The following is a 27077-nucleotide window of genomic DNA, read 5'->3' as shown; positions in this document are numbered from 1 at the left end:
TTCAGATTCCAGTTTGGGGGCAAAGCTTCAGGGAGGATCCGGGGGCTTATTTTAACGCAGCTGGCTCAGCCACACCCAAGGGAAGAGAGCTACCGGAGCATGAATCCCAATAGGGCTATCTGACATGGATGGAGTACTATTAGCATCATGGCAGCACCTAGAGACCTCCACCACGGGAGGGCCCTGTTGTGCTAGTCACAGTATGAACAGAGAAAATGACAGTCACCCCTCCAACCCAATATCTGCAGGGTGCTCGCGCTCTCTCTCTCTCTCTCTCTCTCTCGTATGAAATTAGATCCTTTTTTGCTGGAGAGTCTGGCCAAAAATTAGGATCGAGGCAGTTTATAGAAAAGTGTATTTGTCCCCCTCCCCGTCTAACCGAGAAATAGATCAACAGATTTACACCAGTTCTCATCTGGAACCGAACAAATACAATCTCTCAGCGCCGGGAATTTATACACCAAGTTTCGCCTCAGTCCCTCATTACAACCACAAAGATATTTACGGGCTGAACAACAGTCTGCATAAGGGCTCGAATGAAAGCACTGGCAGGATGCTAGCCGAGGAGCAACCATGTGTCCTATCCCGGGGACATTTCCCCCTTCCCCCCCTGCTGGCATCCAGATATAGATACAGGGCTGCCATCTGGTGTCTTGTACCCACCCCAACTAGGATATGTGGGCAGGGGCAGCACTAATCTACGCAGAGCCCTGACTTGGGTATCAGGAGCAACTAAGAAACTCCTTCCCTCACAGCCACCAATCAGCCGCTCAGCCAGGAACAGCGGTGACAGTCCCTTTAGCTCTCTGAGTATAATGTATCTGGTGCTAAGCTTGGAACATGCCAGCTTTGCCAACCTGCTTTCAGAGGCTCCCTCTCTCCACTGCTTGTGTTTGCCCCCTTTAGGCCATCTGGATACCCCTTTCCTCACCTTGCCCCATGTCCAGTGACCCCTGGCCATAGCACTGTCCAGCCGAGCTTTGCTGAGTTAATTTCAACAATATAAATAAAGCCAAGAGAGAGCTCACTGCACAAAGGAGGCTTCCCAAGAAAATTCCTGTTAATGGTAGGATGTGTGAAGCTTTCCATGCAGCAACAAGCAGAGAAGAAAGAGACTGAAACGCCCCTCAGAGTTCTAATGATTACACACCAAAGAGAGACATAATTAAATAAGTCTAAATCTTCCCAGTTCTTATGCTGCAAAACTCAGAACAAACTCCCTCCAAAGACCAACCCCCTGGCACAGCTTAGCACAGCACTGAATGCCAGAGACTGGGAACTGGCTACTCTGGGGATCCTCTGGTTTAGACCTGCAAAGGCTATGACTGCAAACACCATAGATGCCAGGAACAGAGCTTCTTTCATTGCAGAACGGGCAACAGAGTGTGGAGCACAGTGTGCTGGACTAATGGAACACCCTCTCCAATGCCACGAGGCTGGCAGGAGGGTAAGGCTGACGATGCTTTATAGCCAGCAGGAGTTACATCCATATCAGTCACCCAACTCCCAGATTTGACACAATCCATTTCTAAAATGGAATCCAAAATGCCAATGGAGCAGCTGTCAAGATCTTGGTCACCTGCACCACAGGGCTGCTGGAGAGTACACACCTTCCCTGAGTAGCATAACAAACCCACAGTCACCTACGTTTTCATGACTGTCACTATGCTTTGCACCATGGCCATCCGGAACACCACTGCAATAGCAGGGATGGAACTGAGCCCTACCCAGCAGGGCAAGCCACTACAACTAGAGCTAAAGGAGAATCTCTGTTAGCTACTAGCAACATACGGCCCATGGCACACAGCTGTGCAGTCCTAATTCTGTTCAGCAAAGGGCAGTGGTACATGCACGTGCACGTGCACACACAGACTGGGCAGCATATTCCCAGGCACAGAAACTGGGTGTTGATCACAGCATGTTTAGTCAGAAGCATAGGGGATGAACATGGGGAGGGGTTCATCACAAAGTGGGACTGGATCACAGAATCAGACTTTACATCTGTCGTGACTAGCTGCCATTCTGATTAAAGAGTACCAGTCCAAGGGCATGCATGTGACCGTAATTAATTTTCTCCTTTTCACAAAGAAAGTCCCCTGGGGTTGCAAACACTTTGGAGGCATATGAGGCAGGATTTCCTCAGGACTTTGAGGAAAGATCTCACTTCCCAGAACCTTGGCTGGTCTTTAATCATGTGGATGCTAAAAAAAAAAACCACCCCCAGAGTTTTGGGCAGGGGTCGGGGCTCTTAGACCCTCCAGGGTCTCTCTCAGGAACAGTGAGCTCCACAGGATGTGGAGCAGGTACGGAAGAAGCCATCTTCTGATCCTCGTTAACTACATACACCCCACAGCTTCCGGCGGTATAAGTTATCTTGCTCAGGGTGTGAAGAAGCCACCCCCCTGAGAGAGGTAAATTACACCAACCTAAACACCAGTGTGGACAGCACTACATTGGCGGGAGAGCTTCTCCCGCCAGCATAGCTACCGCCGCTCATGGGGGCTGTAGTTAAGTCGACAGGAGAGCTCTCTCCCATTGACTTAGAGTCTGCACTAGGAGCGCTAGAGTGGCATCAGTGCAGCTGCGCCACTGTAAGGTCTGTAGTGTAGCCATAGCCCCATAAGAAAGGTCAGCATGAGAACTGCTTCACTGCAGCAGACTACAGACGAAGGGAATTAAAAGGACAATACAACAAATAAAACAACCCCAGGCTAAAATTCTTAGCAGGTGGTTCCAAACTCCAGTTCAGATGCCCAAATCTAGTAAGATGAAGAAGGCAGCCCTGAGTTGGAGATATGGGTCACCTCACCAGCAGTCATGCATCCCAGATCTGGGACATGGGTTCATGCCTCTGCAACTAGCTGCACATCAACTATCACAAAAAGCTGTTGGAAGTTCTTGGGAGCCAACAGCACAGTTCTAGCCAACCCCCAGGATAGGTTCCATGCCAGGAAGCCTTGAGAGCATTTTAATGGAGCAGTGAATAGCCAAGCTTGTGGTTTAGTGGAGGTAGGGCACCAGCAAAAAGCTCTGACATTGAGGGATGACTTCCACAGCTGATCGAAACAGAGTTTAATGCATTTCCATTTCCAGTTGTGTATATCCACTGATGCTTATTTACTGTATTGCCCCCCTTCTTCCCCTTGTGCGCTTCTGTTAGCACCACAGATAACAGTCAAATTGATGCAGGCTATTACTTGCCTGACGTACAGCACTGCAAACTCCTTAGCAGGATTCCAAAGAGGGATGAAGCAACTGTGTGTCACCAGGAATAACATTTGCAGGTGTGTGAGCTAGAAGAGGAAAATTTATCTATGCTTACCTGAAAAATTCCTTTGAGTAATAAGATCCACAAACAGTTACAATGGGCACTTCAGCCTGCTTGCAGGTTGGGGGCAGAACCAGACCTATGTATCTTAGGTACTCAATTGGTCCCCTCTGTAATAGCTGTAGTATTTGGCCCCACTGTAGCAGCTGAGTGCCTCAAAATCTTTAATGTATGTATCCTCACACCACCACTAGTGAGGCAGAGCAGAGCTATTTGGGAACTGAGGCACAGAGAAGCTAAATGACTTGCTCAAGGTCACTCTAAGTATGTTGCAGAGCAGGGACTCAAACCTGGGTCTCCTAAATCCCAAGCTATTATCCTAACCACCAGCTAATCCTTCCTTTTACTTGTTGGCACCAGGGAAATGCCCTGCCTCTCTTCTAGCTGAGATAACTTCTACCACCAGGCTAATTCAAATCTACTTTAAGTTACAGATTGGGTTTGACTTGCGTTAAGGGAAAGCAATGTCTCCTGCTGCAGAGCATGGTAAATTCTCCCCAACAACAAACAACCCATACCCTTAGATGTTACTTTCCATCTCTATTCTTGATGATCCATCTGTCTCCCAGATGGGCCAGATCTCTGGACCTTATTACTCAAAGAAAGGAAATTCTCAGGTAAGCATGGATAAATGTTTTTGTTCTCCCTCATACTAAGCTCCACAAATCCATTATAATGGGATTTTCATAGTGGTGCGCCTCTGGGGTGAGAAGCAGGATTATCCTTTAAATATTGACGTCCAAAACAAGGTAGATTATGTATAAATAATGATTCCACCTTCCCCTGGGCACTAAGGCATGGAGAAGAACTCTGCCAAAAGAAAGGAAAAGGCATACAGTATAAGGGACAGTAGTGCTCATGCACAAGCCATTGACCTGTGGGGTCCAGAAGGGAATCCCCAGACACATGGTCAGTTGTATTTTAGGGTGTGATGGGGCATCTGCCCACACTGGCATGCAAGGGAGGGCCCTAGGGAAGCTGCACAAGAAGCAGCCAATAGTAGAAGTGCTGTGAGGAACAGTCAATCAGAGCTCAGCAGGCCATATAAGAAGAGCTGCAGGGCAGAGCAGGGTCAGTTACTCCCTGGAACTGAAGGTGGGAGGACTGGGTGCCTGGCAAGCAGAAGGAAGCTAGCATCCTGGACAGAGCAGTGTTGCTAGCAGGGACAAGGGGAGCTAGAGAAGAGCTCCTGGCTGACTGCTGGGATTTACAGGCTGAGGCCCTGAGGCAAGGGCTAAGAGTGTACTGGAACCACAGGGAAGTGGCTGGACAATTGGCTGCAGTCGCCACTGGGGAACTGGTGGGACAGTTGGACTGCAACACTTGCCCCCGAAAGGGGGGAGCACAGATTGTGACCTGGCCGGAGGGCTGTGTTATCAAGAGGATGCTGCGGACCTTGGAGTGATGGGGGTCTGGGAGCAGAAGTGACAGCGGGTAAAGCATTACCAGGAATAGGCGTACCAACCTGCACAGCTAATAAGTTAGTGGAGATATCCTATCTCCTAGAACTGGAAGGGACCTTGAAAGGTCATCAAGTCCAGCCCCCTGCCTTCAATAGCAGGACCAAGTACTGATTTCTGCCCCAGATCCCTAAGTGGCCCCCTCAAGAATTGAACTCACAACCCTGGGTTAAGCAGGCCAATGCTCAAACCACTGAGCTATCCCTTCCCCCCAGTTCTGGGCAGACAACCAGCAGGAGGCACCAGCATGGTAAGTGAAGCCCCATCACATAGGGCAATATATCTTGCTCTGAAGTGCCAAGTGTAGGCCACCCCCAAGGGCAGTTGAATTAGATGGACAACTGATCTTATCCAGTGTATTAGCAGGACACATTCTGGAACAGATGTTCTGGTGTCATGTGGCACGTGGGTGGAAACTGGAATAGGTGGATTCCGATTGTGACAGAGCTGTCCTACATCTTACAAACTAGGCTTGGCTTTCAGGACCAGAAAAATCTTTCGGGCTGACATAATATTATCCTGGCATGATACTGTGCCCAGGATCTAACATCATACAGTTTGCTTTGTTACATCTTGGTGCAACACCACAATGCAAATATCTAACAAAATGTCATGTCAGCGAGATAAGACAACTCTCTCAAAGGACAATCATTTCAAAGAGGTTAGAACTTAAATCAACCTCTGCCATTTTTGGTAACATTTTTGATCCCATTTAGTGCTACTCTCTGTTTGAGATGGCCCAAACCACACTTTGGATTCCAAGCACCGCTGAACTTTGCAGAGGTACTAACCCAGGCCCACAATTTGCAGATCAGCCCCATCTCTATCTGAACCTGGTTGTCTGTCCCTAATTTTAATATGCATCTATGACATATGCTGTGCTTAACTGTGCTTCTTCTGAAAGTGACTACCTAGCCTTGAAACAAGCCTGCTAAACAGTTTTATATTTATAATAATACTTGGTCCTTCTATAGCCCCTTTTATTTAAGAATCTTAAAGTGCTTTGTGGCATTAACTCTCACCTGGTGAGGTAGGTCACTTTCATCTTCTTTTCAAAGAGATGTGAAGTGACTTAGTCACACCAAGCTGTGACCTGAACCCTGGGAGTCTTGACTCTCCTACTCCCTTGCTCTCACCACTACACCATATTTCCTCACCCTAGCCTTAGAGATGAAAGCCAGAAAGCACTCTTGTAAACCTGTTATTCCACCAGAGCTGCAGAGTCCAGGAAACAGACTGTGTGGCCTGTCACAGAGCTGCCCTTAGCCAATTCCAGCATGTAACATGAAAGGAGAGCCACTTTTCCCACTTTCACAATATATAAATAATAAAAGGAATCAAAACACCACGTTTTTGGCAGCTGATTGGTTTGTTCCCATCTCTTTTTCTCTCTCCCATATTGCAGCACTGCTAGCAAAGCTCATTTCTGGGCTGTTTGTCACAATACAGAACTATATGGGTAAAAAAAAAAAGAAGAAAAAAGAAACAGAGAAACAGGTTCTGACATCTAATCAGATCTGCCGTATTGATTTTGCAACTTTAGCTTTAGAACAAATCAGCAAAACAACCACATTATCACCCACAATTCACTCTCCCCTGTGTAAGCTGGTTCAAAAGGAGCTCACACAAACACCCCCACCACCACCACCTGAGTGGATTCTCAGATGGAAGGAGCAGGCTGGGGGGGAAAGCATGCTCATCATAGAGGCTTCAGAAGCCACACGATTCCCATTTCCGACAAGATTAGAATTCCAGAGCAAGCCACAAAACTAATGAGCTGCCCGTACTGGAGAACAGCATTTCAATTAACCAGAGCAAGCCCCTGCTGGGGCACCCGGCTCTTTCCACAAAAAGGGAGCTGGATAAACAGATGGGTTGTTTGTTTAGCCGGGGGGGCAGGGGTGACTCTAGGACTTGCTCTACTTTCCAGTTGCTGAGGTTTGTTTTTAGTGAATTTCATGCTGGTAAAAGGAGCCAGATGGACAGCACCAGAGATTGAAGTCCACTGCTTAGGCACAAAATGGACAGGCAAGCAGTGGCATTACAAATTTCTGCCATGCTGCTCTGTCTTGGAGGAACCAAGCTGTAGGTGGGAATGGTGAGTTCAGTCCCTGTGACCCTTTCAGTATTTGACCAAGACTGCAGTCTTGAAGAAGTGGAGGAGGTTAATTTCTAGGATCATGCATGGCTTCCAGTGGAATTCGGGCCAAACCAGAATCCAAACAAAATTCAGTGTTGCTTGTCCTTAGGTGGAGGTGATGGGAGATGCCAACAGCAAGAAACTGAATGTGCGTGTCTGCTCAGCTTCGTCCAGGTTATCAGAGTAGGTTTTATCCCTTCTCTAGCAGTGACAGAGGGAGGATGGGGGAATAGGGGTTGGCGTTTAATGAATTACTCTGTGCTACGCACTTAGGCGCTTTAGTCACAGCCCATGGATGGTGCAGGCTAGTGCAAATTAACATTCTCTCCACCAATCCCATGCTTGCCACATCCTCAAGTGGACTTCACAGAAGTTCAGTACTGAATCTTTCCTGATGAGACTAGCTCTGTGGTCAGAGTTACCACCCTGGCCTCAGCCCTCCACTCCACTCAATATTTATTCAGCACAGTCTTCAATTTAATCTGGGAAGTGAAAGGAGCTAGGCTTGGATTCTCCTTATCTGAATTCCACCCAATGCAACACTTGACTGACTGAAGATACTATTACTAGTATCTGAAGATACTGAAGATACTATTACTATATACTCTGTACTATTACTAGCACAGATTATCCCAGACCCCTACCTGCTCCACACATCAGAACATCGCCAATGCCTTCTAAACACTCCAGCCTGGGATATGAATAGCCTCATTCTTCTGCCGAGGGAGGTATCACTGAGCAACAAGGCATCCAAATAGAATGGCATGACATGGGCACCAGTAAGGATGGCAGTACAGAGCAACATCCTCAGTGGTCTCTTGCTGCCTGTTTATGTGTATGTGTGTGTGTGTGTATATATATTATAGGTGGGGTTGGTAGCACGGCCCATTATTAAGATTACCTGAACTTTCCTATTTTCAGTTACTTGCAACTTTGCCAAATTTTAACCATCTAAGCTGAAATTTTCCATACCAGTGCCCTTCCTCAGGCTGATTTTGGGGGGGGGGAAATTCCAGCTAAAATGGATCTGCCACATCCAAGAACCCGGCTTGGAATAATACATTGTTTTGCCCATGTTAAGTTCTGGCAACCTTTCTTTGAGAAGCTTTAGCACCCCCTATGCTTTGGAGTGGGGACTTAAAAAGGCCATCCCCTGCCAAATTTGATCGAAGATGTGCCTTCCACTGTCCCCATGAAAATCTGCCCAAATTTGGCCAAGATATAAGCCTGGGTGGGGGGAGAGGTCACAATCTGCACATGCTCAGTAAAGACAGAGTTTTGGAAGCTAAATTTCCTGAAGATTCCATCTGTGCCGTGCATGTTCATTGCAGGTCTGAGTAGGACTTTACCTGCAGTTGCAGCTCTGGGCAGCTGCAGGCCATACCAGATCCAGGCACCTGAACAAAGAGAGCAGGGAGCCTCTATCTCATCTGCTCTCAGTGGTCCCCCTGCTAGGCCCAGGCAGTCTGGAGGAGCAAACTGCCCGATTCAAATGCAGAGTGAACAAGAGCTGGATCTGGGAGGGCAGGGGGGAGAACATTAAGACAAGAAGACAGGGTGGGGATGGAAATTGGGACTGGAGGCTGGTGCAGGCAACTGCTATCAGTTACTCTATTAGCTTATGTGGTGAAGGCCTATATGGTGGATCTAAAGGTTAAAACCCTGTTGATGACCCATGTGAGTGTCAATATGATGCCACACAATGGAATTTCCTTTTTTTTTTTGGAAGGTTGCTCTTTTAAAAGCTAGGAAATTACACACACACACACACACACACACACACACACACACACACACACCAATGTTAAAATAACAGTATTAAGGTCGCAAAGGCAAGCATTCAAAATTTGAAAATGCCAGAATTAAGGCTGCCTGTGCAAGCTTAATTTGACCCTCTTGTCCACATGGGTTATGACAGTCTTTAATTACATGACCACATACTATTTTTTCCACAGGACCCCTGCCTCATTCAGTGTGCAGAACGGACAGCGCTCACTTCATGAGCACCTAGTCAATGTTTTGTTTTCTCCTCATTGTTCAGAGTGTGGTCCTAGACCTTATTTCCTGCACACTATTCAAACCCTGCTCTGAAGACAGATTTCCTCATTGGTTTTCCTATGGGGCTCATCAATGTAGTAACCAAGTGCTTCACAGATATTAATGAATTTATTTTCACAACTCCCCTGTGAGGCAAGTGGGTGGCATGATCCCCATTTTAGAGACAGGGAACTGGGTCAGCGAGATTAAGGGTAAAAGTATTCACTAATTTGGGATGCCCAATTTGAGACACCTAGGACCTGATTTTTAAGAGTACGTAGCACTATATAGCAGTTTATATGTTCAAATCACAGTTCCCATTGACTTCAGTTGCAGCTGTGTGTGTTCAGCACTTCTGAAAACCAGACCATAAGATGTCAAGTCAGGCACCTGGAAAATGAGGAACAAGCCATTAGTGACCACCTCTGAAAAGTCTGGTTTAAGTGACTTGACTAGCACCACATAGTAACCCTGTGGCAGAGCCAGGGATAGAATCTAGTTCTCCAGGGCAGCATTCAACTGTCTTAAACCATGAGACCGTCCTTTCTCTTCCTGCAGTCCCCTGCCTCATTCACTATGCACTTTCCAACTTCTGCACCAAAGGAGGCAGGGGTCCTACCTACAACCGTTTCCTTCATTACACAACCCTGATTCATCCCCAGAGCAGGTCCATCCTGAATGGGGCAGGAGGGGTCCTACAGAAAAAATAATATGTGATCATGTAATTAAAGACTGTATCATAATGCAAATGTACAAGAGGGCTGAATCAAGGTTGAACAGGCAACCTTAATTCTGGTATTTCCTAGCTTCTGAGTGCTTGTCTTTGCAACCCTAATAATGTTTTTTTAATATAATTTTTGTGTGGGTAACATATATGCACATACACACACATACACAGAGGCAACTGCTACACGAACAAGTGAGGTGACCCAACCAACAGCAGATCAACAGGCCCCCATGGTTGGCTGGAATACGTTGTTGGTTGGCTGGCATGTCTGCTCGTGTGTGGACGTCAGGTAAATAAACCCTTCAAAGTCCACCAGATGAAACTCTCAATCCAAAAAAGAGACGTCAACCCTATTTGAAAGCAGCGCCATAAGCATCACCTGCCCAGACTTTAGCAAGGTACCAGTGCATGCTGGCACAGAGGTAGGAGCTACAGAATCATGCTGTTATACTCACACTGTACGTTGAGCTGTACCAGGGCTTCCCGGGGTCTGATGTTAAAGCCATTGTACCTGGCTGTCTGACACTTATAGGTCCCGCTCATTTCTCGGCTAACGCTCTCCAGGCGCAGCTTCCCATCGTAAGTCTCCACTGTCATGGCACCTGAGGGCATGGGGGCCTCTTTGTCTACCCGGGACCAGATGATGGGCGGCTTGGGCTTCCCTCGAACCTCGCACTGCAGCTCGGCCCTGGAGCCCTCCCGAACGGTGATGGTGGACTGGCCCTTGGGGACACTGATGGTTGGAGGCACTAAAAAGAAGATGATAAAAAGGGACTGTTTGTTTGTCAAGTAACATCCTTCCAGCAGAGCACGAGGGAAACCTTTGAAGGATGGTTGCACTTGTGGGGAAGGATGTCATACTGGCAGCCCTCCAATCAAGAATGGAAGTGGTAGTGCCAGAGCAAAGCTCCCCACACTCTGCCCCAGCCAATGTCAGCCACCCCATGGAGGTTCCACCTTTAGGTGGAGAGGAGTGTTTCATCCCCATGGCCTCTGAGTGTGCCAGCACTAACAAAAAGTGCCAGTTGTGACGGGACACCTCAACTCACTTCACGTACATCAGTGAACTATTGTCAAACACTTTCAGTCACTATCAGCCTAAATCCGGCTAGAACAGATGATCTAGAGGTGAAAGACTCCACAACCTAGTCTCAATCTTGTTAGCCATTTAATTCCCCAACTGTAGCCCAGAAGCGAGAGGCCAAATCCAATCTCTTTACATGGGCTGGATTGGAGACAGTGGCCTATAGGCGCATGCTTCATATATTCCACTCCCAGCCTCCACAGACATCCAGGAGGAAGGACCTTTGTCAATTTCTAAACCACAGACACAAGTTAGATTTGTTAAATACCTTAATTTATTCTACACTAGAATTCACTGTGAATCCTCGCCAAGATGTGCAAAAAAAAAAAACTATCTCAGAGAAGTACAACTCAGTGTAGCTATCGCTGGTTCACGCAGAGCAGAGGCAACTCCCAGCTGAGACCAGCTCAGTACAGCCCCTACAGGCCCATGCAAGTGACAGCAAACCCAGTAGAACTGCTGCCTAGTTCTCATTAGAACAGTGGTGGGCTAACTACGGCCTGGGGGCAACATCAGGCCCTCCAGACATATTAATCCGGCCCTTGAGCTCCCACCAGGGAATGGGGTCTGGGGCTTGTTCCGCTCCAGCTGGGGAGCAGGGTCAGGGTCTTGCCCCACTCTGCATGGCTCCTGGAAGAAGCGGCATGTCCCCCCTCCGGCTCCTACGCGTAGGGGCAGCCAGAGGGCTCCACATGCTGCTCCTGCGGCTCCCATTGGCCGGGAACCACAAACAATGGGAGCTGCAAGGCTGGTACCTGTGAACAGGGCAGCGCACGGAGCCACCTGGCCGTACCTCTGCAAAGGAGCCAGAGGGGGGACATGCTGCTGTTTCTGGGAGCTGCTTGAGGTAAGCGCCGCCTGGAGCCTGCCCCCTGAGCCCCTCCCACACCCCAAACCCCTACCCCAGCCCTGAGCCCCCTCCTGCCCTCTGAACCCCTGGGTCCCAGCCTGGATTACCCTCCTGCACCCCCAACCCCTCATTGTCAGCCCCACCTAAGAGCCCGCACCTCCAGCCAGAGCCCTCCCGCCCTTCAACCCCCAATTTCATGAGCATTCATAGCCTGCCATACAATTTCCATACCCAGATGTGGCCCTCGGGCCAAAAAGTTTGCCTACCCCTGGGTTAGAACCTGAGCTACAATAATGTACAGAACTTGCACAAAGCAAATCCAGTTCCTGGACAGGGGACCTTACTGATTGGGAAAAAATGGTGCTTCTGCTCTAGATATAACCATTTTTCCCAAAAATGGAGATTCAGTCGACCAGAACATTTCAGGAATCTGTGTAAAATTTGCCGTTTTGTTTTGAAAACAAAATATTTGGAGTCATTTTGAATTTTACTTTCATTTTAATAAAAAAAGTTAAACCCCTAAACATTTACTGTGACTCCAAATTATCTATTTTGACTTTTATGATTTTCTGAAAAATTCAAAAAGTGTTTGTTTTTGGTGGACCTAAAATAAACGTTGGGTATTTTTGAGTCGGGGGTGGAGTTCAGCCACCAAACTAAAAACTCAGGTTACTCACATAGCTCTAGTGAGACCGGCTCCAGTGTTGAGCCACTATTGTCAGCCAAAGTTCATAAGGAGCCTAAGAGAGACGTCTACACTGCGATAAATCCGTGGCATGGAGTCTCAAAGCCTGGGTCCAGGTGGTTGAACACGCAGGGCTTGGGCTGTGGGGCTAAAAATTGCAGTGTAGGTGTTCGGACTTAGGCTGCGGCCCAGTCCCTGAGACTCTGCGGGGGAGATGGGTCTCAGAGCCCAGGCTCCAGCCCAAGCCTGAATGTCTAACACTGAAATTTTATAGCCCTGCAGTCCAAGCCCTGCAAGCCCAGGTCAGGTGACTAGGGCCAGCCATAGCTGTGCTGCGGGTCTTTTATCGCAGTGTAGACATACCCTAAGATCTCCAGTTGATATGAACATGGAGTTGACTTGGACGGGACTCTTTGTTCATGCTCCAGGCTCCACCAAGAACCCACCCAGATGTAGATGGTTTTCGCAGGAACATCTATCATAATGTTGACATTGCAAGTCTCATCATTAGCTTTCAGAGTTAACACCCCATTGAGACAAATGTGACGGTTCTCACCTCTCAGAAAGCTTTTGTTTCAGGCTGTCTCTCTGCAACTGGCACTGCATTGGGATGACGTTTGAACTGATATTTCACAAACGGAAGGGCTAGATATTTTTTCTTTTTAAATGAAAGCTTAAAATTCCAGGGGCCACCTCAATCCAAACTGGCCACTATTCATTCAATTTACCCTCTGCCCATGAGAGAGAGTGTGCTGGGACTATTTTCACACACATACAACACATAACTGCATTAAGAGCATATTTAAGATGGCTCTGGCCTCAGCCTCCTTTGGTAGCGACCTCTCTATGCAACAGAGAAGTCGAGTTTTCAATTTACAGGTCCCCTGTGGGCTGTGGAATCTCATCAGATGCTCTCCTGTTTGGTGTGAAGAGAGCGCTGCCTCCCCTCCCCCCCGCCAGTCAGCACCGCCAGCAGACGCTCACCTGGCGAGAGGCAATTTTCACCACAGGGAAAAACTGCAAATTGTATTTGGAGATTTTTTTAATTAAAGCTATCTCTTCCGAGCCTCCCCCTGGAGACGGCCATCTCAGCAAATGGGGGGCTGTTTTGCTGGGCGGCAGCAGATGGCCAGGGAATGCAGAGTAGTTTCCCCCTTGCTGTTTCAATACCATGGCTCTGGGGAAAAACTCAACAGGTGCAAACCAAACACAAAGGGTGGGGTCTTTATTGCTCCTTAAATGCACACAGAGGGCCAAATGCCCCACTATGGACAAACACCCCCCGTTACCCATTGCGTGTGGGGGGATTCAGCCTGAAGGAAGGCAGGTGATGGTGGCTGCTGCCTGCTCTCACTTGGGGTTCTGGCTGGAGACAGCAGCTTTAATTTCACTGGCTCCAGAGGAACCCAGCTGGCAGTGACCTTCGATGGGATGCTCCAAACTGCCACATTACTCAATCAGCCTCAGCATGCTCTCTTCCCAGCCAACCCCCTATGTCCTGTGCTGGCCCTATCAGCTCCTGCGGGTGGAAGGGGGGATGTAGCAACTTTGGGCCACCACAGCCACCTCCTTGTAGATTTTTTAATTCCTGAGCCCTGTACCTACATTTGGGCCAGCAAATATTGTCCAGCCCTTGTAGTGGGGACAGAGTCTGTGATCATACAGACTTTTGCCATCTTACTCCTATGACCTTATATCTATTACATTCTATTAGCTATTGGGATTTTTTTTTTTTTTTAGAAGTATGCACTAAACTCCATTGCTACAGCCAGATCTGGCTTACATTCCCAGCTCTGCCACTGACTCACCATGGGATTTGGGGCAAGTCATGTCACTTTGTGCCTCAGTTTCTGCAATGGTAAAAAGGGGAGGAGCAGCATTCCCCTGCCTTCCAGGGCTGTTAGGAATATGAATTAATTAATTTATTTTTTTGCTGACAAGCCAGTACACAGTAAGTTATCAGTATCCCATTATCACAAAAGCATCGGGGGACATTCCCTTTGGAGCAGATGGCAAAAATCTGTAGCAGAGAGTAGGGAGGTTGTCAGAAAAACAAGAGCCAATTCCAACACTTTCTGCTAAGGGCACAGACAGGACAGGAAATCAGATCAGTCATGGAGAGCACTGGGGCCGGTCAAAGCTGGTTAACATCACTATGAATAAGGAAAATTTCTGAAGCAGTTTGTAAAATCAGGACAGATTCTGCAGCCAGTTGACTTCCCTCCGGCTCGCTCACCATTTAGCTACAAGTAGGTGCAGCTTTGCTCTCAGTCACACCTGAGCAATCCCAGGGAAGGCAGTGGGACTGCATGGGCATATCTGAGAACAGAATCTAACCTGATGTTTTGCTAGCACAACAGAAAGAGTCTTGATCTGGATGTTCCAGCTCTACAGAAATGACTCAGATTTGGGGCTCCCACTGAAGCAAATAAGAGAGTTTTGCCATTGACTCTACTGGGAGAAGGATGGGGCCCTTTATGAAGGGAAAAGAGGGCGAGATTTATAATGTCTGGGCTCCTGCAGAAAGTATTCAAGAGGTGTCCTGAGGATTAGAATTAGGACACTAAACATTAAAGCTGTTCATGGAATGAGGGTTTATGAGAGACACCACACAGCTCCCACCGTACACTGCCATGGATGCAAGCCAGGTCCTGTCATCTCAGTCTCTGGAAAAATATCAGAGGGAGTGTCTCTTTTAAGCCACACCAAAGAAGTGAAAGAACACTACCTCCTTCCCCACAACCACCAGCCTTGGAACATTTGGTAAAATCCCATTCCCTCGCTGTTCCTTCATGATAAGCCCTTGGCCAGGGCTTCTTCAAACCCTTCTTCTTCAACCTTCCGAGATTGGCTTGGGCTGCAATCTGGGCCTTCCCAATCCGTAATCAGACATCCTCAGTCATGTTGTGCCTCAGGTCACTAGAAGCCTGAAACTAACCCATTAAGACTCCATATTAAAGGAAGGAAGGAAATAGCTACTTTAGAACCCACCTATCCCAGCTGGGTTACTGGCCACTCACGAGAGATGCCCACAGCATCCAGCCCAGCACATACTGGCTCCCGCATAAAATGTGGCATGCTGGGGCTGCTCTCTTTGGTTTAGTCCAACCTCCTCATCAGGCACATGAGAGGGATCATCTCAGGATACTACAAGGAACGCAGCATAGCTGTCATCCTACGCGGAAGGAACAAGAGCTCTTACACTTGAAGTCAAGGCTCATTTGAGGGCCTTCAAGAGCTCAGTCTGGAAAGAATATGTTGGTTTCGTGATTTTAATCCACACTCTGCCCCCTGACCCAACTCCCTCAAAGCCCCAGGCCTCCACAGTGGAGGCTCACCTGTTTCTGAAGAGATGTTCACCTCAACACTGAGGTCGGGGATGGGGGCCCCCTGGAAGGACGCAATGCACAGATATGTGCCATAATCACTGAAGCGCAGGTCAATGATCTCCAGGCTGCTGGTCACTGGTGGGAGCTCGGGGTCGTTCCTGGAAATGAGCAGTCGGTCCGAGACCCTGGCCGGTTTCCCATTCTTGTACCAGAAGTAGACAACCTTCTCCTGGGGGACGGCATCCACATGGCATGAGAGCTTCAGGTCCTGCCCTAGTTGGATGCTTTCACTCTCTTTGATCACGTCAGGGGTGATCTGGAAGGTGACGTTCTTCATGGCTGGGATGAACACAGGTGCAAAGCCAGTTAGTGAAGATAAAATGCCCTGTGCCCAATGGGGATACCCGTGTGAGACATCTACCCTTTGCCCGATGAGATGCAATGGCTCCACACACTCTGGGTCAAGGGATCCCCCAGCCCTATGCTCAAATGAGATCCCCATGTGAGGCAATGGCCCCACGCCCCCAAGGCCTGCTGTGGTGCTACATGTCGGATCAGGAAATATCTGCAGAACTGTGGAAGAACAGGACTGGAATAACTGTGGGTGCTGCGAGTCAGGAGTGAGGTGCATCAGCAAAGCTGTAGGTGTGGAAGCTTACACAGCACCTTCTCCCGTCAGTGCTACCAGACCCTTGCTGGAGTAGCACATTTACCCCCTATTTAAATGAACAATGATGTGCGCTGGGAACCTAGAGACTCGCCCTAAAAGCGCATGCAGTGGAGGGACGTACATCGCACCAGCAGATTCACTGTCTTCTTAGCTGGGTTCCCCACATTGTTGATGGCCGTGCAATTGTAGTAGCCTGAATCTTCCATGCGGATCCCCCAGATGGTGAGGTTACCCTCTTGAATAAGGCTGTTGTGAGGCATAGGGCTGGGTGAGTGAGACCAGACCACTTCAGGCAGGGGGTCGCCGCCTGTCAGGGAGCACTGCATAGTGACATTATCTCCTGGGTTCACCACCAGGGTCTCATTGACAGACAGCTTCAGAGCAGGTGGGGCTGGAAGAGAAAAATGGGAACACTAATGAGCTCTGAGGAGACTCACACCAGCCTGGGCTTCGCTCAATTCTATCTGAATGGAGAGACTCTCCGTTTGTTCTTGGGAAAGAGCGGGTCAGGCTGGGCGAGTGTGGGCTGGCCACGAGTTCATTAAAAACATGATGTGTGTGAATCTAGGGCCCCATCAACACTGTGTCTCTAACCAAGGCAGGGAACCTGGCCACAACAGGGTTAGAAGGCATATCGTAGACAGGACCTCACGGAGACCCAAAACTGAGGAGACATCTAGACTGCAGCTGGTGTAGACATATCCGAGCTAGCTTGAATCTAGCTAGCTCATGGTCCTGGAGCAGCAAAGCTGAAGCAGCGCATGTTTCAGCATGGGCTAGCTTCATGAATAATTACCCAGGGTTCCAGGTGGACTGAAGCACACACTGCTGCAGCTTCCCTGCTCCAGGACTGAGCTAGTGAGATTAACAACTTGCTTGGGTATGTCTACATGAGCTGCAATGACACCTTGTGATTGCAGCATAAACCCTGAACAGTCCAAGCTTTAGGAGCATGGTTAGGTCCCATCTACACTGAACGTTGTAACAGCATGTTAACTAGGTGCTCTGGCTCTGTTATAGATGTAGGGCCCAATTCTCCACTCCAAATCAGAACAGTAGGATTTTACACCCATTTTGCATAAGTACGACTGGCAACACAGAAGCAGTGGGGAATCTGGCCCTAAAGCCAGTTCAAGTAACTGTGGCTGCAGATGGACATTACCAGCCAAGATGGCAGAGAAATGGGGAACCAATGCCGAGTTTATTTTCACAATAACAATATCAAAATCCCCTGCACACAGGTTAATTTATAGTGCTCTTTCTATACCCGTTCCCCCTGTCTTTAAATGGGGCCTGCAGACGCCGAGATGGAAATAAAGCTCAGTTACTTGCATTGTGGCTCCTATCTAAGCCTCTGCATACCCCCTGCTGAAAATGTTGTGTAAGTCACTGCAAATATCTCTATGCCTCCTACAGAAACAGCACACAGGAGACTGAGTGGAAGGAGTGGTGGTGGGGAAAGATATGAAAATAAGAGATTCATTGAAATAGGTCATATTAACTTCCTACCAGCTCACCATGGCTTGGGCTCAATGACTCAGGGCCCGATCCAAAGCCCACTGAAGCCAAAAGAAAGATTTCTATAGCCTTTAGTGGGCTTTGGTTCAATCTCTAGGCACTTAAGTGGAAAATACAGACAATTATTCCCACACTGTCCCAAAAGCGGATGTCCCTTTCACATGTAACAAGTTACCAAATATAGTAGTCACCCTTCTGTTCAAACCAGAGATACTGGCATAACCCCTCCAAGCCTCAGGTGTTAAAGGGACACACACACGCTGAATGGCATACACATCCATGCCTGTTCTTACAGAGGCTGTGTCTTAACTAGACGAAGGGTTGGGTTAGTTAACACATGCCAGCTAAGCCTAACCTCACCCTTTTTCAAAATCTAGCTAAAGGTGTTACCCTGCATGTAGACTAGTCAAAGCATTGAAGTTAGGTCAGGCTGAGGTAGCATGCTAGATGCCAAACCTGCTTAAATCGCTTGGCTGCCAGGATGCATTCTCTGCTCCTCTCCAGCAATGCACCTCCACCAGTAGTGCAGCAGGGCTCAACCAAGGTATTGGCACCTCCGATACCATCACAAAGGTGTCCTTAATTTAACACACAAACTTAGAGACCCCCAAGTTCAGGTGCTGCTCTGAACTTTCTCTTAATCTTTCATCTCTGCATAACAGAGCCAGAAATCTCATGAGAAAGGGCTCTCAGCTCATGAGATTTCTGGCACTCCATGCATTCAGTCTGGTAGGAATATCAAGAGAACCAGCCAAACACGGAAGTGCAGAAGTGCATGGAAAGAGGGTTCTTCTTTCCTCCCACACTGGGTCACTCAGTGCAACTTTAAACAGCTGCAAGATTTCAGAAGCCACTTCGCCCTGCTGGGGACCAGTTCAGGGCAGTGCAGAGTGCAGCTCAGTTTAAAAACAGAAGAATCCAGAAGGGAGTAATGGGTCCCGCCAGTGGCAGAGAAGGGCAAAGGGCCTCCTCCAAGTCAAAAGGCCCAGCTCGGGCGGGAGGAGGAGGAGGAGAGAAGAGAACTACCTTGCAATCTTCCACAAGCCAAAACCTACAGCTAGAGAGGGCTACAGGGCCGCCACAGCCACACAGAGAGGTGAGGAATGGCTAAAGAAAGAGAGGGAGACTTCCCAATCCCCATGGTGGTTTGGGTTTGGATTCAGCTCTCATCAAACCAGTTCACCCCTCCACAGTTATCAGCCTGAAAAGGAGCTTTGGAGCATGTCTGTATTAAGGACATATCCCAAACAACCCACATCATGAGACTCCACTCCATTTCGCAGAGCAGACTCCTGGTATGGACAGAACTTCCCTTGAGGCAAGCACTCTACCTTCCTTCTGACTGCTATGGCCCTGCTGGCGCAGCCCCAAGGGATGGAAGAACAGAACTTGTCCGGATCATGAGTTCCCAAACTGTGGTACATGTGCCACTGGTGGTACAGGAGCTTGTTGAAAGTGGTACGCTGTAAAAGGGTGGTCTTGTCCCCTTTAAAGGGGAGTGGGGCCCAGGACCAGCCAAGCCCTGTTTCATGATATGGCCCCTTTAAGGAAGCAGGTATTCAAGGCAGCAGGAGAATAGGGGCAGGTGTTAAGGAAGCAGCTTAAAGGTTAGGTGACTCCCAGGAGTAGTAGAGGGCAGATAACCTGGATAGAAGAATTGCAGGGAACATGAGTTAAGAAAGAGGCTCGCTAGAGTGAGAGCCAGAAGGGAGATTGGTGGACTGGGAAAGCCTGCCTAAATCAGAACCCATCCCTAAGAAGGAGGGCTGCAGGGAGGCCTGAAGCAAGGGGAAGAAGTGTGCGAGTCCAAGGACCAAGGGAGGCTCTGTGGAGTGAGGCTGGAATCTGGATTCTGGTGGGCTGGAGAAGCCTGCTTGAATCATGGCACAGCCCCATGAAGGAAGGCTGTGTAGTTCCTTACATAGAGGGCAAGAGTTGGGTCCAGGGACCAGAGCAGGAGGAAATCGGTGTGAAAGGTCCTTCAGAGAGGCCCAGGGCTGCAGTGAGACTGGTTCAGCGGGAACTCGAGGGGAGCTGGGAACCTGAAGCATTGGAACAAGAGTGAATTGGAGCTGAAGCTGCCTGGAGTCCAGGCGAGGATCAGGGACGTATTGTCTATAAAAGATGACACCTTTGTGTTATGTTCAGCAATAATCCAAGTAAGAATTAGCAGAAACTTTGAACTTAAATGAGACAAATTAAAACGTCAAGCCAATGGCTTAGTTTAGCAGCATACCAAAATATATCAAGTCATTTGACAAACGTTTTGTGTTACTCAATTACAAGGAAGACATAATAATTGATGATTCTTTTTGATTCACTGTCTAAAAACCTGATGTTTAAAAAATGCTATAATCTTACACTTCAGACTTCAGTAGGAATCTATTTTACTACGAGTCCAGAAATGCTTATGCTAGTAAGGTATAAAAGAAGTGGGCACTAAAAGAAGAAATTTGCTTGTGATACTTCAAATATCACTAAAGAAGTCTGTATATAAGCCAACTAAGTTTGGGAACTGCTGGTCTAGATCATTCATGATCCTGTATCCCAACCACCAGCTCGTGCTAAACACTGTAGCTCCCCTCCTGGTTCTTTGCATGTGTCAAATACATGGTTCTACACACTTGGGGTACAACCCAGATGGCTTCCCCTTTATGGCACAGGTGAACAGGTTGGGCAGATTCACAGTGCACACACAGCTTCTCGTCTTCTGGATGCTCACATCCTTGTGTTTGGTTTCTTTCATTCCTGCCCTCCCCAGGAACTGATCTCAAAAGCTTTCCTCTGCCTTCTCCACTTCATCTCACGAAAGGCCCTTTAACGGCCCTTGTCAGCTCCATCACTGGCTCCAGACAGAGCTCAGAAAGCAACCGGTGACAGCACAAAGGCTGAGAGTGCGTTTTAAGTAACGGCCATAATAATGCAAAATAAGACGTTGTTACATATTCATGAAGCCTGATTTAACAGCATCATTATTTCTGCCTCTCCTCTCCCCGGACTCTGCGTTAATGAGCTGTGCTGGATCTCTGAATTACGGCTCATACAAACAAGGCTAGGATGGCTGCTCTCTCCTCCATGCAGGCAGCATAACTTAGCAGCATAACTGCGGCCAGAAAGCTCCGAGCACTGCAGCCTGGTGTCCTGTTTCTAGCAGTGGCCAATGTCCCTCTTGTCACATGCACAGGAAGCACCCGGCCAACTGTGCAAGTGCTGTATATTTGGGGGGGGGACAGGACGGAGGCAGTTGACATCTTTTGCTGCCAACCATAAGGATCAGTTTGAGGCACATGGTTTAATTCCTTTGATTTCTCGGGGCCACAGCTGTAGGTCAGGTCCCTTGAGGGTCCCTCAACCTGGAATTTTGAAAATAAATATCAAATCCAGTGATTAATAGGGAGCAAAAATTATTTGTATATTTGCCAGTGGTGACTTTAGACTCTGAGGGGGCTTCATAAATCCAAAGAGGCCCCTAATAGGGTGGCCTGGCTCATCCTGGATGGACAAACCCCCACAATCTATGCAGACACGACACAGAGTACAAGACCATCCATAAGGCAGCTGCCCTGAGCCAAGAGACCTTCGGTCTTGTCCAACTGAAACTGAATAGTAGTCACCTCCCCTGACACTGAGCTGGTCTTGGCTGGAGTTGCTTCTCCTTGGCAAAGCTGGTAGAAACTGCACTCATGGTCTTGGTAGGGAGTCTCTCCCTCCGGGCAGACCTGGAAGGTGGCAGAGATCAATTACTTTGGGGTTTTTTTGGTGGGGGGAGGGTAGGGAGGCAGTAGTGAAGCATGAGTCAGATCTCGTTCGGGTTCTGGTAAAGATTTTGGGCTATTCTTTTAGTTTACCGGAACTTGTTTGTCCAGCCCTAACTGCTAGAATCCTGTTGAGTGAGGACATGTTCTGTGCAAGGTAACTCAGGAAACGTGACTTCATTGGGCAGCTGCTTCCTCAGGGCAGCTTGTTGGTGAGTGTAACCAGGAGAGGAGGAACCAGGAGTGAAATGGCCACCTGCACATCTCAAGGCAATGCTTCTCCAGCTAGACGGCCTGAACCAGCCCCAGCTCTGGGAGCGGAGATTGGCTCCCATCCTCCTCTAGTCAGCGGATGGAGGGTAACAATATGCAGCCATTGTTATGCAGGAGATGAATCTCATTTATTTGTAACCCGTGGCGATTCCTTTTGTTCTCGGCTCAGAAAAACCTGCTGGCAGAGTCTGCTGTGGAGCGAGGGGACCATTAAAAACAAAGAGTCGCTTTCAATTCCCTTTGAAGTCCAATTTGCTGCAGTAAAACTGCAGGAGAATTAACCAGCTGGACTGCTTAACTTTGCAGAAATCAAGGGAGAAAATGTCAGCCATTCCCCAACCACAGCTGGATCCCAACACGCAGGCTGCAACAAACCGGCCCTGAGACAGGACTGGGTTCTGCAGCCAGACCCACTGGGTCAGCCTCAGAGCTCTAGAACCAAAAAGCATCATCAGGAAGGAGGAGGAGGCAGAAAACTCCTGCAGGGGGAGAATGCACATAGAGAACAGGAATCGAAACTGGTGCTGCAGACATTTGTGCTGCAACCACAACACTTAGCTGCTGCCCAAGATAATCGAAGAGCCAAGCCAGGGGGGGAAAAAAAAAAAAAAAAGATTCCTAACCATCAGGGCCAAGCTTTGGACTCCCTGGCAGGGAGAAGTACAGATCTGCACCACAGTCAGTCAGTAGCAAGGGACCCCTTATGAATCATAGGAGCCACTTTTATAGCCAAACGGCAAAGGAGCAGCAAACAAGCTGGGGAAAGAAGATTCTCTGACCTGACCCATCGCTTCCCCTCAAAGGTCCATACTATTTGGGTCTATAAATACTTAAAGATTGATTTCCACGCACCTCTGTGCTCCCTGAGTTTTTCTCCAGGTGCAGAAGCAAAGACATCATGAGTAAGGCTGTTCAGAATTCTGGACACAGCCAATGCTACAAGGAAGTTACTAATGCATGAGCAGAAGAGGGGAGGAAGAGATTTATGCAAGATCAGAGAGAATCTAAAAAATTATTCACACATAGACAGAGAAAGACTTTATATTTGTGTGTGTATAAATATGAATACGTATCTATATATAGCAAGAGAGCTACACACATCTGCTGTATGGGCCAAATGTTGATCTGGTGCAAGTGGCTAAGAAGTTGAGTCAATTTACCCATGTACTGCACATGTACTGGTACCAGATCGGATCAGCTTGAAAACCTTGCTTCCTTGTTCACTCAATAAAAGGCTGAAATGAAAAGAAGGATGCTTTCTTCGCATTTATCTGGGGAGCGTGGTTCTGAAGGAGAATTAGAGTCTATAAATCTACAAACATATCATCTCAGAAGTCAGAACTAGAAGAGCTGTATGAGGCCCCATTCCCCTGGACTAGCGAAGGACTGTGTCTTATAATGAATGCTCTACTGTTCTGTCCACTCTAGTTTGAGAGGACTCAAGTGCTGGGGCTTCCATCTTTTGAGACAGTTGCAGAGATCTCACTGTTAGGAGCATTTCCCCCTAATATTTAACCTAGGTTTTTCTTTTCTTCGGGTATTTAATTATTTATACATAAAAACATGTTCATTGCCTCAGCCCCTAGGCTCAGTTAGATCAATACACATAATTTTCTACAGTATTAACTATTTCTCATCAACAGTTGGCACCATCAAGAGTTCTGCCTTCATTGTACAGAGATGACACAAGGGATGTAAACTACTTTGTATTATATTAGAGCTAGATGAATAATTCAAACAAGTACATTACATGACATTACATCACATTACAGAAATGAGTTCAGGCTCTTCTTTGATCACAGAATATCCCAAAGCAAAAAAAAAAAAAAAAAAAGCCATTTTCTCATATTTATTCATTATTTAAAATAATTTGACAATTTTTTGCTTTTTAGGGTTTTTTTTTAATCTATTGGTTGTGACCAGCTATCTACAAGGATTTGATGTACAATAGTCAGTTGTTAATTAGTAATGGACCTCTCTGAATGATCACATGATATTTTTTCTGTTCCTTGACTGGATGATCACTCAAGCATTCCTGTCATGAACATTTGTGCATGTGGTTGTGAAATTTGTTTTGATATCTGCTTTCCACAGACTGCTGTGCCAGTAGAACTTGATGGCTTGAATGCTTTCAGAAAACAGCTACACGAGGGGTGTGAATCAGGGTAGAGCAAAGTCATCCAAATATTGTATGGAGTATTTGTGGGAAAGTTCATGCAGCAGTTTCCCAGATATCAACTGTACAAAAAGCAAATCAGAAAAGTTGCTTTTATTTTTGTAAAAAGTTGGCTAGTTAAAAATCTACATAGTTCCCTCAACACCCAAATAGAGACTGTTCTCATGACATCCCACCAGCCACGGTAACTGAGAGCTCACAAGAATTCCAAGGACTGCTGGACACCTCCTGCTCCAACTCTTTGTTGGTTCATGCTAAGTTTTGTATTGTGGACTTGATCCCATGCCTACTGAAGTCAGTGGGAGTCTAGCCACTAACTTTAATAGGTATTGGATTGGATCCCACTTCACCAGACCTTGGGAGGAGGACAGCTGTTCAGCAAGCAAGAGGTGCTCAGGGCCCAAAGGCATTTCTGTTGCTGCTCTCTTACCTGTTGTGTTAGTGAGCTGGAAAGTGATTGACTTGTCCAGGATGCCGCAGACATTCCGGACGGACACCTGACACGTGTAACTGGCATAATCCTGCGGCCTCAGGTTTTTCAGCTTCAGAACTTTGGTTTCACCCTGGGAGTTTGGAAAGAAGGGGAACAGAGTAACTGAATGACAGATGAACAATGAACAGCTTTCAGCTACAAATCCGTGATCTGATTCTGAGAAGTGCTGATCAATGGGAGTTGTGAGCGCTCAGGACCTCTCTGAATCAGCCCCTCATTCCTTTGTAAAAGAAGCAATAAAGTGTTCGTGGTGATAATTCCAACACTAGGCATTCTCTAAATAAATTAAATAAACAAACAGAATCAGCAGCACTACCATGTAACCTGGAAGCATTACTGAGCAGCTTTATAGATTATCTCTTGTCAATTGCTGTCAGGATCATCTTGCAGGATTGAAAGGCTCTTAATTACTTAGAGCTAGATTCTGATCTCACACTGGGATATCCAGCAGTCGCTCTAGTCAGTGGAGTCACAATGTCATAAAACCAGGGTAACCAAGATCAGATTCCAGCCCTTAGTCTTTTAATACTTGGCTAAATATATGCTCAACAGTTAAACTGTAAAAATTTGCAGTAGAGGAAAAAAGAGTAATTAAGAGAAATATTAAAAGAAATGATCAAACCTTTCTTTTCCCTTTGCTCAAGATTCTACTCTCATTTACACGGATATATTTCCAGAGTAACGACACTGTCTTTAATGGAGTTGCCCTGGATTTTTCATAGAAGTGTAACTAAAATCAGATTCTGGCACGGTCAGTCATTGGCACACAGCAGAACCAGAATAACTCTGTTAAATTCACATGATATGGGTTCTGTATATTTACATTTATGAGACATGCATATGGGAAGTTCTGAGATGCACCCCATGGTTTGCACCCTCTAACTCGTATGCCTTTATGACAGTTTGCCTTCATCCTTTTATTTGTGTCAATCTCTTTTTACAGATTTTTTAAAATAAAAATCTGTAAACGTGAAACGATATCAGCTTGACAAATCCTCCCGAGATGACTGCCTGGGACAGGACATGGAGCTCACAAACATTAATATACATTGAGCATGTAGTATCTGACCTGAGTGAATTAGAAGATAAATTCCTAGGAGACCAATACCCAAGTGAAAAACACTTCCCTGGAGATCCGTTGCTATGCTGCATGAACAAGGGCATTTACAATGTGCATGTCAACTAGTGATTTACACATGGTTCATATGCATCCAGTTTATTGATCAGTAGACATAGGGTCGGGTAAACGTGTATAAACTTAGATTGTAAATCAGTTTACAAAAGCATAAACTGTTAAGCCTTTAGCTCATTTGTAAAATGTCAGCCATCTAAACCTTATACTGACACCAGTGTATCTGGCCTGACTGGCTGAGAATACAACAGAACAAGTGTAACTGAACTGTGATTTGTTAAACATGAGGCTTCTGAGCAACAAGACTGATTCTGCTATCACACCAGTTTTACATCCATGTAACTTTGCTAACTTCAATTTCTGGCTTAAGCCAGTAGAAAGAAGAGGAGAATCAGGGCACCTCTGCATAAACAGGGCAATCCTACACCACTTTCCCTCCAGCTGGCATTTGTAGGAATGACCCATGCTGGCAGGGACGTCCCTTGACAGGAACCCACAGACACAACACAGAAGAGAATTTCTTTGAGCTGTGAGTGCACTTTTCCACAGCCTAAGATCTCACCATTATCCAGTTTCTACAGACAGTCAGCCTCAGACTCCCTGAAAAGGTGATGTTCTAAGGCCTGGAATTTCCTTACTGGACATTAGACAGCACTGGACTAGACAGAAAATCCCCTCAAGACCAAAGTAGTAGCACTGACCTACAGCATTTTTTTTTTAAATCTATCACAGACCCACAGTGCTGTGCTCTCTCTGTCCCCATCTCTCTTTCAGTTTTTCTTCCAACTGCCCATTTCCATGGCATGCAGGGAAAGCTTGTTTCAATAAACTATGAATAATGCCTCGATAACTGACAGGTTGCCTGGGGCGTGGCTCAAAAAAAAAAAAAAAATCAAAACTGGCCAGAATCTGCTCCGGGCCCAGTTGCAGGGGGCTTGGGTTGGCAGAGAGATGTGAGGGATGAAGCTGTCCTCTCAAGAACTACCCTTTCGCCCTCTCCTCCTCATTGCCTCATGGCATCGTTCTGCCTCATTAACCAACTTCAGCAGTGTCAGCAAGGCAGTCACTGAGGGGCATTGAAATCCATAGCAGACTATAGGGCACCATTTCCCAGAATGCTTTGGAATGCAGACTACCCAAGAGCATTCCCTTCCACCGCCACTACAGTTGCAGAGAAGAAAAACACTGGGACTTGAGGGGCAATGTGTGGAGGGAGAAGGAAACAAGAATAATAAAGTGTGAGGATTTTGACCTGCACATTAAGGTGGGGGGGTGGGGAAAAGAGAGAAACAGACAGAGAGGGAGAGTACATGTGTATTTGGGATGCACATGCTGCCATTTGGAAAAGCTCTTCATTATTAGTACCGTCAGTTCCAGCAATTACAAACACCCATGCATATTCCCAAACAAAAATACTCTT

General features: G+C 47.2%; 1 protein-coding gene across 3 annotated transcripts in view; it reads right to left on the bottom strand.

Annotated features, from left to right (window-relative positions):
- The window catches only part of MDGA1 (MAM domain containing glycosylphosphatidylinositol anchor 1), a 200230-nt gene that overhangs the window by 92775 nt on the left and 80378 nt on the right, over positions 1 to 27077 (bottom strand). For 2 of the 3 annotated variants that reach the window (XM_054021452.1, XM_054021453.1), the window contains exons 6-9: positions 24463 to 24595; positions 16432 to 16701; positions 15650 to 15979; positions 10148 to 10441 (exon numbers count right to left, since the gene is read on the bottom strand). In XM_054021452.1, coding sequence (XP_053877427.1) covers positions 10148 to 10441; positions 15650 to 15979; positions 16432 to 16701; positions 24463 to 24595 — 1027 coding nt within the window. The remainder of the gene's footprint in view (positions 1 to 10147; positions 10442 to 15649; positions 15980 to 16431; positions 16702 to 24462; positions 24596 to 27077) is intronic. The other variant, XM_054021454.1, reaches the window with a different exon arrangement.

This window comes from Malaclemys terrapin, chromosome 3, assembly GCF_027887155.1.
Source record: "Malaclemys terrapin pileata isolate rMalTer1 chromosome 3, rMalTer1.hap1, whole genome shotgun sequence".
Lineage (NCBI taxonomy): Eukaryota > Metazoa > Chordata > Testudines > Emydidae > Malaclemys > Malaclemys terrapin.
This window is presented reverse-complemented; position numbering and strand designations above follow the sequence as displayed.